We start from the raw sequence: 18,420 nt of genomic DNA, 5'->3' as shown, positions 1-18,420 counted from the left end.
TAGAATACACCGATATCATTGGACAACCGGCAAGCAAAAATAAACGCCATGGTGATTTTATTTCAACGGGAAAACCACATTAACTTGGGAGTGGCGTTTCATCACGTGGGAGTGTAGGCCGGGCGATGTATTGGTTTTACGCGCCAAGTCCTACATGTGCTATCCTCCCCATTACTGAGAATCAGGGCAGGCATGAAAAAAAAAATGCAGGCTGGCAAAGCAGCAATGGGACCCCGTTTGAACCACTAGGTTTTGTTATGCGCAGCCTGGTATTAAAGGAAGCGGAGTGAACAAAAAAGCACAGCGCAGGGCAATGCGCTAACTCGCTACTTGTTTCATTTAGAGCATGCACAGACTTCTACATGCAAAGGCTCCAATGTATTGTATCCCAGCTGCAGGCAGTTTCCAGCACAACAGGTCAAGGTTTCATTCGAACGCAACTAGGACTATATATAGTTGTTTGCAGCACATGAACCTTTCTAAAACAAAGCAACGATGATGCGGACGAAGATAATATTGCTAACCCACAAAGAAACAATCTTTAACCGATGCAATGCTGGCTCTGTTTTTCTTGTGGTTTGCAATATTAATTAAAAAAGTGGGTTTATGAAGGAAGGAGGCTAGTTCTGCATAAATTAAAATATTTGTTGTGTAAAAAGAAGCATTTCTCAGTTGTGTGACTTTAACTTCATTTTACTTGCACATTTCAAACATCACCGGTTCTTACTGCACCAGTACAGGCAGTTTTCACAGAAGTAGCAAAGTTGTCTTCGCTTGGAAAAAAAATGTCCTTCATCATCTCTCAAACAATCGCTCCCGATTTTCATATGCTTACATCAATATGCAATCACAGAATCAGACATAGATGACCGCGCAGAACAAGAACGTGAATGCGAGATGAAAGTCTCCATGCAAAATATTTCTGATATAACATATAAACGTTTGTAGTGATTATGAGACAGTTCAATATACACGAGCGGCCCACAATATGTCACGAAAATGACGTACTTACCAGTTAAATAGGCGCCCCTTAGCAAAAGCTCACAACTTCTTTTCACACAGGGAAAAATCACAAGTTCAAGTTCATTCGTAACACAGCGAGCAAGGAATGGGTATTTCGGGCGACCGAAAAGCTGGAGTGATTCTACATAGATGGTTCCGTGATCCGGCAAGTTTCACGGCGAAATCTGTTTTGAGATCAGAACACGGTTGTCGCATGGCGCCGTAGTGGTCCGCCGTCACCAACGCCGCCTAGGCTGCTGCTGTCCGTAACCAGTATCAAATGAAAGAAAACTCGTAAGTAAAATAAGGACACAATGGAATTCTAACCCGAGTCCACTGCGTGCCAGCTCATTATTCTACCACTGAGCCACGCAAATGCTTGGAAATTACTTCTAAGCTGGCTTTAGGCAGGCTTGATGTCGAGAAAGAAATTGCGTTAATATAAGTAAGAGCATTTTAGAACACCAAAGGAACATCGAGGTGTCACACCATGCAAATTGAGTAACGACTCGGTTTCCCAATGCTCCAACTCTTTAGAAAACTTCTTCTTGATCACTTATTAACTGTGGCGCATACCCAATTAAGGCATATTTCTTTATCCTCACCAATCACTGCATAAAATATTCACACGGAATTCCTAAAATGTATGTAGCAGATACCACGCTTCTCTACATATAATGATGAAGGCTAGCGTGGCATAGTGGGTACTCAGCAGTGTGTTTGTAGCATCCCAAAGTGTGTTTAGAAAAGGCTCTGAAAGGCCGCTCTTCAAGCTTACCCTGCGATTGTGCCACGTGTCCTGCACAGGCCTGGCGTTATTTTTTTTTATTTGTCTCACATATAACGCACACACACAGGCGAAAAAGTGCCAGTAGCAAAAAAAAAAAAACAGTTTTCGGAATAGCATGTATAGTACCTCGAAGGATGTGGCGGCTATTTCGGACCCCGAAGTTCAAACTTGCTGCACTTCTTACAGTTGAGAATGTTGATCTCAGGTAGTATACAAAAAAGAACGGCAGATAACGGTTGATGTGCGATTCAAAAAACACTGAGATCATTGTTCTTAGGAAGACCACAGGTAGGAGGGCGCACCAATTGTGAACACACAGGGTCGCACCAGGTCGTTCTGATAGGAAGGCAACTTGTACCATGCGTGTCGAGATCCTCCATTCAGTATACCTAAACAACGTGAAGATGTTTTAGACATGATCATGAAACATCCATGCCGCAGGAATCTGACTCAAGAAATTCAGAGTTCAGTCTGAAGACACCATCTTTGCAGCAGTCGCAGCTGCTGCAAAAGGCTGAGGTCAGCATTTTGTGCCGTAATACCGAGCTTTGCACTTTCCGGTGGTGTGTCTAGGGCTAAAAGGCACTCTGTCCTTTAGTCTGTCGCCGACTTAGGCTCGCGAAAACTGCCGAGACACACGCAGGGCATCGCGGTCGTAGCTAGTTCATCAAGACACGACTGTTGTGACAGCTTCATGTTTCAGTGGACACGATGTTTCCTCGCTAGATGTCTTCATGGTGTTCCGGGTAGCCGCGTGCTCCGAAGTGGCAACGCTGTTCTGCTCTGTTGCTGTACAACTCCTTGTTTGGGGCAGCTCTGTAATGTGGGGCGTGCTCGGCACCGGCGACGGCCTCTGGAACGTGCTGAACGACTCGAGCCTAGGCTTCTCCTCGGGTGACGTCACGACGCCGTTGATCCGTATGGGTGTAGTTTCACCACCCGCGTATGCGAAGAGGATGTGTGCCTTCTGGCTGGTCGCGAAAGTGAGCGTGTTAGCCGCACTACGCGAGCCTTGGTCGATGAAGTTGAGTGGATCGGAAGACACGTTGAGGCTGCTGCTCTTCATGATGTGTTGCTCTTGACCGGCGTAAAGGCTTGGAACTACGGCTGTGACTTGGTCGTCACCGGAATAGAATTCTTTACGATTCTCCTTGGCGTCCGGCTCTTCGGTTATTACCTGGAATGAGAATGACAAAATCGGCTAGACGTTGACTTTATATTGTGTTGTTCAACATAGTTGTTCTAGTACGTCCCTAACTCAGCCACTGAATTTCAGGCGATGGGCTAATTTGTGTTAGTTAACAGGCAATAATCTAGCAATCCTGTCATATTAAGCAAAGCCGGTCACTCATGGCCGTAAAACGATGAGCTTAGCCAGCAGAGCTAGGCTAGTATTATTAGTAAGTGAATCAATCAATCAATCATTTAACGCGGCCTGGAACGACCGTGAGGTCTTAGTGCAGGCACATACAAAAATAAGGCGATACAAATAAACAATACAGTAGAGACACTCTTTAGAAAAATTAAAAAGTAAAGAACCTCACAGAAAAATGGTATTAACAGAATTGGGATAAATAAAAGACAAAAATCATTGAAAGGAAGTGAAAAATAAAGAGGAATATACGCAACTATGTAGGATTCTTGCTGAAAGACTGAAAAGGAAAGAATCTAATTCCTGAAAATCTATGTTAATACAATGCAGAGCTGAGATAAAAACGACAGTGGACTGCAAAAAACATCAAGCTTATGAAAGTTAGCATTATAGAGGCTGCGTTTTGTGAACAGTACAGTGTTCAAAGGAGTGGACAGGTACATGAAATGGTCGATTCTCTCTGCAGTGGTTGACTTACGCAGAATCCGAAAAATTACCAAACTGAGGAGTGAAGAGCAGGAGAGCATATCGTGAACTAGTTTACAAAGAAATAATAGGTCAGCGCATTTTCATCGCCGGAGAAGTCATGACACAATAACAATCTGGCAGTGCTGAAACGAGATACAGAGTCATTTCTTGTGAACCGGTGATTGTAAATGCTTATGAATTTTTCCCGTACTCGCTCAATGGCATTACTGCCAGACTTAGCAATGCCATTTTAGATTACAGATGCATATTCAAGCTGAGGAAGACATATTTCAATGAACAATTTTCGGAAGGATGCCAAGAGAACTGAATTCTAGAGAGATTCTACCAACGCGGGTGAGAAAATGAAGGCCACGCAAGGCAGCTCGGTTACTCGTCAACAGGTGGCGCGACAACCTGCTCTCTCCCAAAAACTGGGCCAGTGACGTGTCCCCATTTACATACATGGAGCCTATGGGGAGTTTCGCAACTTGTATAGTTGAATAGCTCTGTCGTAAGTGGAGCAGGAACTGCCGTTGACTTCCCCACTGTTCGTTGAGCCCTGATTTAGACCAATCGACGAGCTGCATGCTGCGTCAAGTCATCGATCGCCGAGTTGTCGGCTCTGCGCGTGGAAGGAGCACTTGTCAGGCATAAGAAATAGTTTTTTCGGAATAAAGGCTCTGCGCAGCGCACAGCTTTGTAATATTCAGAAAACGTAATCACTGCAGTCTACTCTTCGAATTACGGAGCTTGTTTGGGGGGTGTAATAAAAGTAGGAGCCTGTTACTGACACAGCTTCGCTCTGATAGCAAAATCGTACGCTAAGAGTTAACCTGTCACATAACGTTTCCTCTGATACCCAACAACTCATTGTGCAAACGTGCAGTTGCGTGCTGCCACTTTCACAATACTTGAGTAATTACCTTTGACTTCTGTTTCCTGGACAGTGTTCCGGCACGGGTCATCTGGTCGTCCCTCTGCACGTTACAGTTCTTAAGCAGGCTTCCGACGCTGGAGAAGCGGGGCAGCCTGTCAGCCGTGTGCTTCGAACCAGCGGGACCACCATTCTCCACCTTGTTCCACATGTTGCTGTTGAAGACAACGGTACTCGTACTGTCCGTGCTGGTTGACGTCACACGGACCATGGAAGAGTGACCGTTACGCTTGCTGGGATTCGAGTTGGCGCACCAGGAGCCCGAGGGCGCACCGCGCTGCTTCTTGAATGTCCCCGTGGTGGCGAGCTGGGACCAGGATACACGAGCCTCGGGATACTGGAGCACCCTCACCACGAAAATGAGGAAGCCTTGCAATGAGTTGCAGATGCAGAAGACGTACTGGAACACCGTCCTGGCTTCGCCTACGGCGAATACGCCGAAGATCCACGTGATTCCGAGCAGGGTCATCACGGTGAAGGCACCGCGGACTTGGGCCGCGGTGATGGGTAGAGAGTTGTCGGCAGAACCAGAACCGGTAGTGGACGTTGAGTTTTGGCTGGTTGACTTCGAGGTGACGGCTCCAGTCATCCTCGGTTTGAAGAGCACTCTCGTCACCATAATGAAGACGATGAGGTTGATAAAGAGGATGCAAGAGGATATGCCCAGGAACGCTACATAGTAGATCCAAGGGTTTTTCGAGGATAAGACGCAGCTGCAAAAAACAGGAACACGATAATTGTGATCAGTTATTTGGCGGCTATGTCTTGATTGATATGTCGGGTTTAACGTCCCAAAACCACTATATGATTATGAGAGACGCCGTAGTGGAGGGCTCCGGAAATTTAGACCACCTGGGGTTCTTTAACGTGCACCCAAATCTGAGCACACGGGCCTACAACATTTCCGCCTCCATCGGAAATGCAGCCGCCGCAGCCGGGATTCGAACCCGCGCCCTGCGGGTCAGCAGCCGAGTACCTTAGCCACTAGACCACCGCGGTGGGGCGGGGGCTATGTCTTTGTTGCCTAAACAATGTCGTTAAAAGCTGGGGATATTCTGCTCAATGTCTTAGCTGCGTGTTGTGTAGAGCAGAATAGCGACACCAGTAATCGGGATTTCTTACACACTTTTTAAGTGTGTGCTTAAACGCGATAGCGTTAAAGAGCTCGTGTCGCCGGAAACCCACCGCCGGCGTCGGCCCCATTGGTTGTGAGCGAAAAATCGTCTGTGCGTCTGTGACCGAAAAATCAATATACCGAAATAGCCGTGGGAGGCCGCTACTTGTCCACGCGGGCGCGCGCGATCACACTGAAAAAGACGCGCATTCGAAGAAAAAAGTGCTCAAGGTCACGAGACGCGGTCGTTTCTTCGCCCTGCCACCGCTCTCTGCTTAGCTTCCAGCGCTTTCGTCGGGACGAGGGAAGAGATAATGCAATTGCAGCATGCGACATACCTTTGTTACTTCACTCACACTGGACGGATTCTTAAACTTTTTGCGGCGTTGAATTCGTGAGGAAGTAAGCTCTTCTAGTGAATACATTCCATGGTTAGTTGAAAAATTTTTTCTGGGCCCCTTTAACGCATTTTATCCGACAGGTGTCACGACGAAAACGATCCCATTCAGCGATAATAGCGCATGCTGATCCAATCTACCGTGTGCGCGTTTGTGTGCTTGCGTGTGTACGTAACAAAACATACTAGTAAGTATGCACTTTGCGGCTGAAAAATGCACTAAGGGCTGGATTTCGCTATCGCGTTCGACTCTTAAAAGAGAAGTTTAAGGGTCCCCCAATTCTTTTCTTATCGCACAGTAATGACCCCGATTCTCTCGATGACCAAATAGGGCGTAAAAGAAAACGGGTAATGCTTCTTCGCATCTCCAAACAATTTCATAAGTTATTAGGGAGTCGCGTTCCTGTCACTGCAGTAGCTTTATGAAATATAAACTGATCACTTTAAAATTACAACAACCACAACAGTCTTAGTAGAAGCGTTAATGTATTTCTGAAGTGTGCTATCTCTAAATGAAAGCTGGAGCTCAATTGATTTCCACAAAACTAGTGAATAGTTGTCATTCGTGGCAAACTATTTGCCTTTAAAATGCTTGTAGTCGAAGAGAACATTGAAATCAATCAACTTACTAGTCATCTTCAGTCCTATACGGCTCCAGGTCGATGGAAAGGCACGTTCCCACAATTGCAGCTGGAATGCCTAAAGCGAAAATGGGAACGAGTCAAAATAATTCTTTGCGATCAAGTCTTTACTATAGACTAGTTTTTGTAATAACAGCATATTTGTGTAGTGCATCAAGATGGTTTTATTTGTAGCACGAAGTTTTCATACACTTCGCGATCTTCGCCAGAGTAGACTACTTGGTCCTATGTATACTGTACTGGCCTCGAGAACATACCGTGGCGCCACCTACGTGATGACGTCACTCATAGGATAACGGGTTGCGTTGTTTGCTAGAAACTCCACATTTATTCCGCTTTTGCTGGGGACATCACGCATTCTTCTCTTTGTTTTGAAGCTCAGTGATGGAAGAAGCAGTAAGACCTGATAATACGGGCAAGCAAACTACGAAGCACTCTTGTGTCTGATTTGCATCGTAAAATTGCGACTAAAATTCGGTGCAGCCCTGGGGAACGATGGTGGTGGCGTGAAGACAAAGCTGCCATAATATACTACACATCCTATCTATGACGTCAAAACGATCGCAGCGCTGCCCTTTCCAGTGGAAACCCTCGTGGCCAATCCATAATAAAGGCATAATACAAAAGCCCCGCTTACCCCATGCTATCAGGACACGCTTGAGCATGAAACACGTCTCTGACGTGGCGAAGACGTGCACCAGCATCTGGTACATGTGGGCAGCCTCGATGCCCATCCAGGCTAGGCAGGCGAGCAGGAAATAGTGTGTGGCTACGGCGGTGCCCATGCACAGTTCGAGGCTCGGGAAGCGCTCGTGTAGCGAACCAACAAGGAAGGCCAGGTTTAGCAGCAGCATTGCTGAGCACAAGTTCAGAAGGATCTTGCCCGAGCGATCCTTGTTCAGGCACCTGCGAGAAGCAAAAGTCACGAACGTGAATTTTAGGGACTAAGCTTCTTAAGGTGTGGGTCTGTACATCCTCCGATGTATGTAGTAGTAGTAGGTAGCTACCGATGGCACATACTTGCTCTAGAGCGGGTATGTGCCACAGGGGATGCGAGATGCGAGATGGTGGTATTTAGAGTGTTCACTAGATGGACGCACAGATGGACGCATAGACGCATGGATGAACGGACAGATGGTCGCACGGACGGACGGAAGCACGGACGGGCTGATGGACACTTCACCCCACTCATCATTATTGACTCCGTGGATATGCTGTAAAATTTTTAGGAGGGGGGAGGTGCATTTTGTAATGACTAGGTGAGCGATGAGACATCAAAAACGATATTGTCCGTGTTCAGGCAAGCGTAATAATTGCCACCATGGACATCACTAAATAAATGCGTAAAACATCAATTTAGTGGTTTATGAAGGGCTGTATTTTCGTTAGGAAGAGTGGTATATCACAGGGTTAGCCAAGAAAAACAGTGACTATAGCAGACCATTCCAGGAAGAGCTCCGTTTGTCACACCATACTGCAATACGGAATATAGCATCTAGGAGTGCACCCCTAAAGAATGCATTAGAAAAGGTTCAGTACATGTCCACATTCCCACTCAAGAGCGAAGAGGAGATGTATGAAACACGTGGACAGCAGAATTTTCGGTAGTGGCCAGTGATCTTACAATGAATAAAGCTTCGTGACTTGTGGCTAATTAGTACTTTCATTTATCTCTTATCTATGCCGATTTATAGCAGTTTTTTTAGTAAGCTTCAGAAACAAGTCTGCTTTGAAGCACTTTTGTTTTGAAACACCCCATGCGGTTTCTACGAGTTTAACTCTCATCATTATTCAAAAACTATATAAATGAGAATTGGCGCCCACTTAAGCTCATTGAGGAGACCAATATGATACATTTTTGGGAAACGCGTTCAGATGTGGGAAACGCGCTCATTCAAATGCAAACGTTAGGTAACCTTATTGTTGAAGCTCTCTCTCCCCGCTTCCGTCTCGTTATTCAACAATCCTCAGGGTGCCTGGCCCTGTTGGAGTAAATTTGTGACTGCGGACCTCTGGCCGAAGGGACTTGAAGACCCCTGGTCTGGTGAAAAAACGCTTTCTCTAATTTTATTGAACACTCTGTATTCCACGCAATAAACAGTGAATTAAGGTAACACGCGGTTGGGTTGAGCAAGACATGCAGAACGCGGTTTGTTTCTGAGCAACAATTACAAAAAACACACACGAAGCTAAACCATAAGTGTGGGACTTCTTCAACGCTGCAGCCGAAGGTACGTATGTGATGGGTTACGCAGCTATGCGTGAAAAAAAAATGAGAGAACGCGCGTCTTTAACTTCAAAGAAAAGGTAATAAAGCAGCCATTGAAGCATGTCGTGCAAGTAGCTTACCTGAAAAGGGCGTACGTCAGTATGGTGAAGAAGAGGCCCACCACGGACATGATGCAACCGGCGTAGGATATGAGAGAGAGAACGCGGTAGTGGTGTGGTGCCATGGTCATCCCTGGCAAGGGATCCTGCAGACAGAACAGCTTATGTCGACGCGTGAGTAAACAAATACCCCGGTACCAGCGTCATGCGTAACAATCAAAATTAGGCTTCTCATAGCTGCATCCTCGTGAACCTTTTGACACCGCTAAGGGGAAGGGTGCATGCCATACGAAGACGTTGGTATAACAATAGCTGCGTTAGCAGGAATTCATTATGAGAAAAGGAAGTACATCCTTATAAAAATTTGTACATAATCCTCTTTTTGATCGATGTTTATATGCATACACTCGTATATAACACGTATGGAGGGCAATGTGAATTACGTAGCTTATGAGGAAACGAAACTTCTGATTTGCTACCCTACACTACCAAAAGCCAAACTTCGAAGAGGTCTTAAACACGAATAATCCGCCTCCAAATACATATCATACGTTGCGTCACAATGATCTTGCGATACTCAATGAGCCTTGACGCCGTTTTCGAACTTGTGACAGCCGTAAAAACTTAAAACTTCATTTTCCCAAGGCCTTTCTTTTCGATACGCTGTCGTTTTAAAGCTTCGTCATAGTCGCACTGCCTTTTAGGTTAACGGCAATAAAGAGAGGATTATTATTATTATTATTATTATTATTATTATTATTATTATTATTATTATTATTATTATTATTATTATTAATATTATTACTATTATTATTATTATTGCTTGGGGTTCAATGCCCAAAAACCATGATGTAACGCGAAGGCTGTCGTAGCGAGGGCTCCGAAAATTTCGGCCGTTAGGTGTTTTAAAGTGCACTGAACATTGCACACAACGTGGGCACCTGCTGTTTAGCCTCCATAAGAAAGCGACCACAGCGGCCGGGAGTGAACCAGCGAACCACGAGAGTCAGCAATCGAGCACCGTCACTGGTACACCACCGAGCCGGGCAAAGATACGAAGAGAGCTTGCCATCCGTAATAACTGGTAAATGAAGCCGCCACACTGCACGCTACATTAGACAGTTAGATTGACAGATGCCAGCGCGAGACGCCAAGTGAGAAGAGCGGGCTAAAATGCACAGTTCCTCGGTTCCTACATGATAAAATTGGGCAAAGCCCTTGCGCCAGACAAAGACCGGTAGAGTGGGCGTGAGCAAACAAGTGTGTGCGCGCGCGTGCGAGTGTCTATAAGTTGAACTTGGCCTGACCAGATCAGGCACGAAAAGTAACGCATAACGTCAACACCACGTGCTTCCTTCAGACGAGCTGGAGGAAACGCGGCGTCAGTCGTATAACACAGTCGCGAGAGTACAAACTATGGAAACCCACTAACTGTGCAGGTCTCATTTTTCCCCCTTCCATTTACCTCTGCGCCCATTGGTGTCAGCTAAAAACAGTATCTGAGAATGATACGCGGGCGCGCCTTTTTCGGTCCTTTTTTATTTCAAGAAGCTAACGAATGCAACGTCTCGAGCCACCCAGAAAGACTCGCTTATCATGCGGGACTTGCGATAACTGGCGATAAAAGGACACGTCACTCTCTTCCGCAATTATCGCTTAGTAGAAGTCAGCCCTTGACTGCCGAGTCCTTACGGTGTTTTATTTCTTTAACGAGATTGCTATATAGGGCTCATCCTCAGCTGTCTAGAGTGAGAAGACGAAGAGATGGCGAGCGGTCGGTTCAATACTCTACCTCCGAGTGGCGGATCCCCTCAGTGAACGCCTGGGATCCTTGGGGTCTTACACATACCATCACCCTTGCGAAAAAGTAGTACTCAACGCTGACAGCTCGAATACGAAAAAGAATAAAATTAACGACACGACCAGGTAAGACAAAAGACATAGCAAGCACTCTGTGTGAGCTCCATCACTTTTCGCGCTCTTTTTACTATCTGGTGAACCTCCCGACCTTCCTCTGCATCTCTCTCTCTAGAAATCCATTCATTAGGACGAGCAGAAAGTCAATAGTTTCAACGTTTGTTTCATTTTTTTACATTGCACTACTCTTACTTGCATATATTAACAAAGTATCTGAAATGCAGAGGTGATATTCTTAGTCGAAAGAAAAAAGAAAGATGGTATACTTCGGTGATTTCTCTGGGTCTATTGTTTCTGGTCGTGGAGGAGATGCATAATTATCCATCGGAAACAGGTGAATTTTAAGAAATAGCACTTGCAAGAACTCAATTCTAACTCAATCAGCGAAAAGTGCACCAATCATGACTCTCAGAATACTTGTACGGACGCCGTCACTGCCAGAATAAGAGTGACGCTTATAAGGCGGCACAAATGTCTAGTTTTCCGTGAAACCAGGGCAGAACACTACGCGGCAGTTGCCTTTATGAACATGAGTTCTGTTAGTGTAAATAGTTGGATACTATTCATTATATTTTAATTCATTTCTTGAGTGTGCCACGTGTGATACTAACACTTGCCGCTCGAGTAGACAACCTTGCCAGATTTTCCTTAAGTTTTGTGGGAGACTATCTGCTGCAGCATACACAGTTCGAGCTTCAGCAGCTGTCTCCGCAAGACAAGGCACGCTAGCCCAAGCCAGGGCAAGACAAGGTCCCGCTACAACAATTGGCTTGCGGGACGTACCAGTAGGAGGGAGAATGCCGTCATGTGACTAGACCTGCACACGGTGACGTTTCCTGATCTGTTGGTCGTAATGCCAGCAGTGGACCACTCCTTTCCTGAAACGAGAGTTGATCATTGAAGCAAGCAAGTGAAATGTTGAGCACCAGATTGTACAAGGGTCGTGCATGAGCTCGTGCATAGGAGTGAGCAAAGCGAACCTGTGTGTAATATCGTATTGATGTAGTGCAGCTAAGATTGAGCAAGGACAGAATTTTCAACGGTGAAGCAGAGAAACACTGACAAGATGAGTGTTCGTCCAGTTGTCTGTGTTTCCCTTCGTTACTGGTGCAATCTTTTATTCATGCTCAAATGAGCTGCGCTTTAGCAATACAATAATTTAAGGCACCAACTCACCTAATCTGCAGTACTTGTCTGTTTGTTTAGTTGTCGGGCCAAAAGTACGGAAAAAAGATACACCAAGTATTCAATCACTTTGTACCACGCGCTTTTGCAACGAAGCCATCTGAGGGCACCTTTTGCTGCCACTGCTGTAACCGTGATAATAAATATAGTAGCTAGAAAAGTAGAATCAGCAGTAATAGTACCAGTGGCAGTAGTTGCAGTAGGCGCTCCAACCGTCGCGTAATTAGAGAGGAGTTTGAATGAAAAACAAAGTACAACAATCTGACGATTCATAGCTGGACTATAGAGAAAAATACTATATAAAGAGGGGCCAGTGGAGCCTTTCCGCGGCCCACCAAGAAAATGTCTGACCAACCGCTAGATGGCGCACCCATCCTCGCTTTTACTCCTTATTTAAGACATGCAATAGCCTCTTCAGGAAGACAATGAATACCCAAGCTTGGCATCAATTTTTTTGCAAAAATTATTAATTTGCGCAATTTTCTATATCCGCACTACATAAGTGTCCCGCTGTGTACACTTATTGCCTTACAACAGCAAACAGTAAAATATACCTAGAAAGTGTTGTCTTTCTGCATTTGTTTTGCACAAAGAGGCACATTCATGTGGTTTAGATGTGTTGTACATGTATTCCCTTCGTGGAAGCATGGGTGTGTAGCCTAGTGGTAAAGACACTCGCTTTCGGAGCACGAGGGTGCGGGTTCAAATCCCATCGTCGGAAAGAAGAAAACTTTGTTATTTTATTTATGCTGAAGGCATTATCGGGTCTGATCAACCACTCGTGGCACTGAAAGCAGCGCAGTAGCTGGGCAGCAGGGCCCTACGGGAATGTCCACTCTTTGTGTAACTATGGCTGGACTGACAAGATGAGTGCTCATCCAGCTACCTGATTCCCTTCGTTACTGGTTCAATCTTTCATTCATGCTCAAATGAGCTGCGCTTCAACAATACAATGAAGCGGCACGCGGGCACTCTACGTGCGCGTACCGCTCCTGAAGCCCGGCCTTGGATGGTTATAGACTCTCTCAAGGTTTGCAAACATAGCCCCTTCCGGATTGACTTCCGGATTGTCCCCAGATGAACTTTAATAGCATTGGTGGATCACAAGAGCTTTATAAAATAGCCCGCTCATTTGCTACAGTTTCCTTCCCCTTTTTGGCAACATATACTAAAATCAATGTTCTTTTGAGCTACACAAAAATTATAAAACATTCCATTTTACTTTACGCACGCTTCTTTGATGAGAAAAATGAAAAAGAGTTTCCTTGCTCTTGAAAAGATATTGAAAACGTACTTTCACTTTCGACGTTAGAAGCTGGTATTTGGGGTGACCGGAAGACTTCTTTAGTACAACGCTTGTGACTTTGAAACCATCTATACTACGATGATTGTGAGAATGTTTTGCAAATATGATTATGATGCTACAAAGGCGTAACCACGCGTATTCCAGGCATAGCTGCGGGCTTTTGATATCAAGTAATGGCGCTAAACAGCCCTATACAATCTCACGCATACAACATTGTTATTCGAGGATATTCACGGCTGGGCGAACGGTATCTTTGCAAGTTACTGTCGCTTGCGTTCGGGTGCGTTCGCAGGCATTTCCTGCTCTCACGAAGAAAAGTACCCTTGTGGAAAGCTGGCCACAGCATCAACACCTAACAAACGATTTCTCATGATTTTAAGCATTCACCCACCGCTGAACGTTTACTTCGTGAGAAGCTTATCAAGTTTTTCAAGAGCTTCATACACTTTGTACAGCAAAACCTCGGTGATTCAAATCTTGTGGAATCACCAAGAATTTTAGTGCCACCTGAAACACGCAAAATTAGCATGCCACTAAAGAAAGCTGGTGCATGTTTTCCCTTAATGTTTCTCAGGGTGATATCAACGCAACAAAAAGCTCTGAATGATTGCTGGTGAAGTTTTTCGTGGTGAGCAATCAGGCTAGCAACCGTGATTATATAACCCGTGCACACATGTGTAATTATTTAGCTAGCCGTGTGTGAAACGCGAAATTTATTAGCCCCGTCAAAATCTTTCACGCTTTTTCGCATGACACCACAGCATTGTGGCGAATTTGACTAAACGAGTGCTTTGTACACGATAGACGAATGCCTGAAAATTTTAGAGGCACTGTTCTTTCTTGTTATCATTTCTTCATTTGGGTGGTGTTGGGGATGCTTTTGGTGAGATTCACGGCCTTACCCGCGTAATACGAGGGTAGGTAAGTGTGCTCGCCCTAGACAAGCTTGTTTGTTGACATTGCGAGGCCTAGCAAAACCATTCACTTCCTCTTTCTGTCCCCGTTCACCTGTCATAGGAAGTTCTAAGAGTGAGGACGATTTGTATTGACACGACAGGTACATTCAAAGACTGTAGAATGACAGCCCCACGCATAGACGTGCTAAAAAAAGCGCCTTGTTAACGTTATCTGTAATCTGAACGAAAGGCACGCGAAGGCGCATTACGGCCTCCAAGATTAGCGAGCACAATCTCGGAGGCGTCACTAAAGCTTATTTTGACGAACAGGTGGCGTGGTGCGCATACCCTCGTTTGAGTTCCCACGCCTGCTTGGCACGTATTCCGAGACAGCGCCTATCGTATCGCGTGAGTGTACGTTCCTATCAAATGTTACGGTGTGAAATATTAGTTCGCAGCAATCGCACTCCATCACAGGGGAGGCCAATGGGCCTTGGCCGGGACCGAATACAAAATTCGTATTATCCTGAAACTCGCACAAGCCACGATTGTATCCCAGAGGTTCTACAGTACTTTATTAGCTCGATGACAAAGAGTAGCATGCACAACACTACTAAGCCTACATCTTGCTTACTAAGTGCAGCGCAAAGAAATCTTATTTACAAGCGAGCCATATACTCACGCTGTCCATCCCAGAAAGCACAGCTGTAGCTTGCTGCCGTGTAGGTGGGATACGAATATACCAGGCGGTCCGTGAGGTTTTCGATTTTGCTCTCACCGATCTTAGCAGACAGGACCACTTGACCTGAACGCACGAAGTAAAATATGGTCAGCTGGGAACATGGTTGGTCGCAGCATGCAAATTCAAACACTGAAATTCTTGTCCGCACAACGTTTATACCATCAATGATTGAAAGTGCCCAGTAGGAAACCAATAGTTCTGGTTCAAGTTAAGTTATATTAGATATTTAAGGTATTGGAGCATAAGTTCACTTAAAGCAAGCGTCCAATAACTATTAGGATAGTTGAGGAATATATAATTATTAGAAAAAGCAAAACCGCTCGTTGTAAGCTTCTACGAACGTTGCCGTACCTGGCGGAGCACGTCTCAATCAAACGTATTTAGCTACGTGGACTTTGTGATGAGCTTCGGCAAAGGGGACAAAACACAAAGATAAATCAAGGAATAAAATGGCGCACGCGAAAAAGCGCGAACGCTGATGCGCGGCTGCCACCAAGTCGTCCCGAAATTCGCATTGTGTGACGCCTCGCTGTTCCTTGATGGTCTAAAACACTTTATTACTCATATTAATGCGACTCGTTTCCAGACATCAAGCCTGCCTAAAACCAGTTTAGAAACAATTTCCAGCGCTGGCGCGCCTCAGTGGTAGAATGCTGGGTTGGCACGCAGCGGACCCGGGTTGGACTCTCATTGTGTCATTGATATTCTTAACTTACCGAGTTTTTTTTTTTCGATACTAATTACGAGTGGCGGCGGCAGCGGACACGGCTCTACGCATGACCCATGTTCTGATCTCGTAACACCTTTCACTATAAAAAGAAAAAAAACTTACTCAAGGATATGACACACACACACACACACACACACACACACACACACGCGCGCGCACACACGCACGCACACACACACACACACACACACATATATATATATATATATATATATATATATCCTACAAAAACATAGAGCCTGCAAAATATTATTCTTAGCGTCATTGTGCCCCCGGACGCCAAAAGAAAATCTATGAATGCAGTCGCATAGTCGCTAAAATATGGGAGAATAAGCGAATGAGCGAAGCATGCCTACTTAAACATCGAAAGCTGAGCCCAGTGTCCGCTTCACACGATTCGCGCAGCCAAATACTACCCAAGAGCCCAACATCGTCGCCTCAAAATGTGATCACAGACGTGTTCAGAAGCGTCTTGTTCAATTAGAGGCATGATACGCAACATTACTAGCACTAAATCAACACGAAAGCCACGCACGCTAAAATGCGCCCATCCGTTTTCTGCCCTGATCAATATGGCGGTGTCGGCTTCAGCCGCGGAGCCTCTCCGCCACTCCAGAAGAGAATAGTTCAGTTTGAATATGAAGAATAGGGGCAGCAATGTTCAAGGGAAATAACAAGATGAGTGTTAATATTTCACGCTTATCCTGTTGCTTGCGTTTTTCTGTTGCCTCTATTCATGGTCAAACTGGGCTGCGGTATAGCATTGCGGTACCATAATGTTAAAGAAAGATTACAGAGGCCTCCATTTTTTTTCCTTTCCTACAAAACCAGTGATACGCTAAATGAAGGTTGTAACGCCGACAACTTTTTAGAACGCCTTGTTTACTAGATGTCTGCAACGTTGCTCACATTCCCACTGGCACAGAAGGTCCCTCGTAGTTCAGTATATTCTCCACAGAGAGCGCTCGCCGCCTACCCTACTTTGAGTTGCGTCCTAGTGGAGCCATCAGCCCCGCTGGCGCAGCGTCTACGACAGACGTTGCGTCCCGAACTGAAAGACACGTTGTTTTGGTCTCGGAGGCATAGAGACGTGGTGAGGCGATCACAATAAGAGCTCGCACCTGACACACCCCTTTGTGGAGTGGAGGGGGAGGGAACGCAAGAGAGTTGTAAAGCCGGCTTTATGGCTGATGTCCCAGACATACTTTAGAGAAGGCATTACTATTGACTTACGGGAGGACTACTAGGGATAATGCCACGCGGGCGATATGGAAGCAAACGGTAACAACAGTTTACTTGAACAAAGCAAACAGAACCTCATTACTGCGTGCCGCCCAACGGACATACCTGCGCTTACAAGAGACTTGTCATTTTTCTGCGCCGGTCGGAAAAACTTGTCGTTCCGGTAAGACACGAACGATATGCGTGGCCCTTTCTCCACTTCATGAATAGGCCGGTAGGGTTCACCGGCGGCGAGTCGGGAACTGTTGATAGCCATTGACAGTGCCTCGAACGGAATGGTGATCACTATGTTCTGCACAAAGCATTCGTAATAAAGAAAGCAACATTTAGTTTCGTCTTGAGATTGATTAAATTTGACGTGAATATTTATACAAAGTAACGCTAACGTGCTATCAATAGTACTTGTTCAAGCACAAAAGAGAAACCATCTGTCAATCCTAAGAACCTGCAAAGACAGTGGCTGACTAAATGTGTGATTTTCGTGGTTGATGATTACAATATAACTCAATCGACAGTAATAAAATCAAGAAGATGGAAAAGAGAAGGGCACGGTTTTTGCTTTCAATTAAAGGTAATGCACAAAGTAGAAAAATATCATGTGATTTTCTTGTTTTTTTATTCTTATGTTTTGTGTCGTCCTTGTTTTTGATGTGTGCTGCGATAAGCGATCATGAGAGTATGATGTGTATGTGTAAAAAAGGGCGACAAATGTACGATAGGCCCCAAAACTGCAAGTCTTGAAGTATTCGTCTTAACGCCGCCCAGCAAATGGAAGGAAAGAAGAGCGGAGTGGGCGCTGACTGAGAATTTTAAACTTGATTAGAAAGAACACGTAATGGTATTAGTGAAGATGTAACGTCTATGCCGATGCTATTGCACATCGACATTGGCGAAATCCAAAGATGTGCAAAAATCTACCGTAGCGACGTCAACAGCATGTTCTCGAGAAATGCATAATCTCCCAAAAGTGCTTGAAGATAATTCAGCCCCCTCTGCGAGAATGATACTAATGAGTTTTCTGATGCCAGCCATCAGCGCCATTGCTAGAAGAACCCCAACCAGCTTGTCCAAATATCAGTTCTATGAAGTCTAAGCACTCACGTCACCACTTTCTTGTTCCTCCACGTCCCCAGAGAAGTCCTCGTGCAGGTAGTGGTCTCCGTTGGAACGCAGTGAAAAGGTTAGGAAGTCCCGACCCTGAGACAGCAGCTTGGGCGACCAGGCGACCGCCTTGACCACGAGGTTCTCGTTCTCAATGATGAGAGCTCCGGAATCGAGGACCACTTCGGACGTGAACCTCTCCACTACAGAGATAAGCCTGACAAAAAAGGTGCATCCATAATTTCGCATACGCTG

At 45.4% G+C, this 18,420-nt stretch overlaps 1 protein-coding gene across 2 annotated transcripts in view; it reads right to left on the bottom strand.

Moving 5' to 3' along the window:
- Positions 1-672: 672 nt before the first annotated feature.
- LOC119163684 (uncharacterized) overlaps positions 673-18,420 on the bottom strand; it is a 356,800-nt gene continuing 339,052 nt past the window's right edge. For both annotated transcript variants that reach the window (XM_075873440.1, XM_037415742.2), the window contains 9 exons: positions 18,166-18,382; positions 17,170-17,356; positions 15,033-15,155; positions 11,747-11,841; positions 9,068-9,192; positions 7,356-7,624; positions 6,707-6,776; positions 4,556-5,279; positions 673-2,969 (listed from right to left, as the gene is read on the bottom strand). In XM_075873440.1, coding sequence (XP_075729555.1) covers positions 2,460-2,969; positions 4,556-5,279; positions 6,707-6,776; positions 7,356-7,624; positions 9,068-9,192; positions 11,747-11,841; positions 15,033-15,155; positions 17,170-17,356; positions 18,166-18,382 — 2,320 coding nt within the window. In that variant the 3' untranslated portion in view covers positions 673-2,459. The remainder of the gene's footprint in view (positions 2,970-4,555; positions 5,280-6,706; positions 6,777-7,355; positions 7,625-9,067; positions 9,193-11,746; positions 11,842-15,032; positions 15,156-17,169; positions 17,357-18,165; positions 18,383-18,420) is intronic.

The sequence above is a fragment of the Rhipicephalus microplus genome, chromosome 9, assembly GCF_043290135.1.
Source record: "Rhipicephalus microplus isolate Deutch F79 chromosome 9, USDA_Rmic, whole genome shotgun sequence".
Taxonomy (NCBI): domain Eukaryota; kingdom Metazoa; phylum Arthropoda; class Arachnida; order Ixodida; family Ixodidae; genus Rhipicephalus; species Rhipicephalus microplus.
Note: the sequence above shows the minus strand (reverse complement) of the source record. Positions and strands in the feature narration are given on the sequence as shown.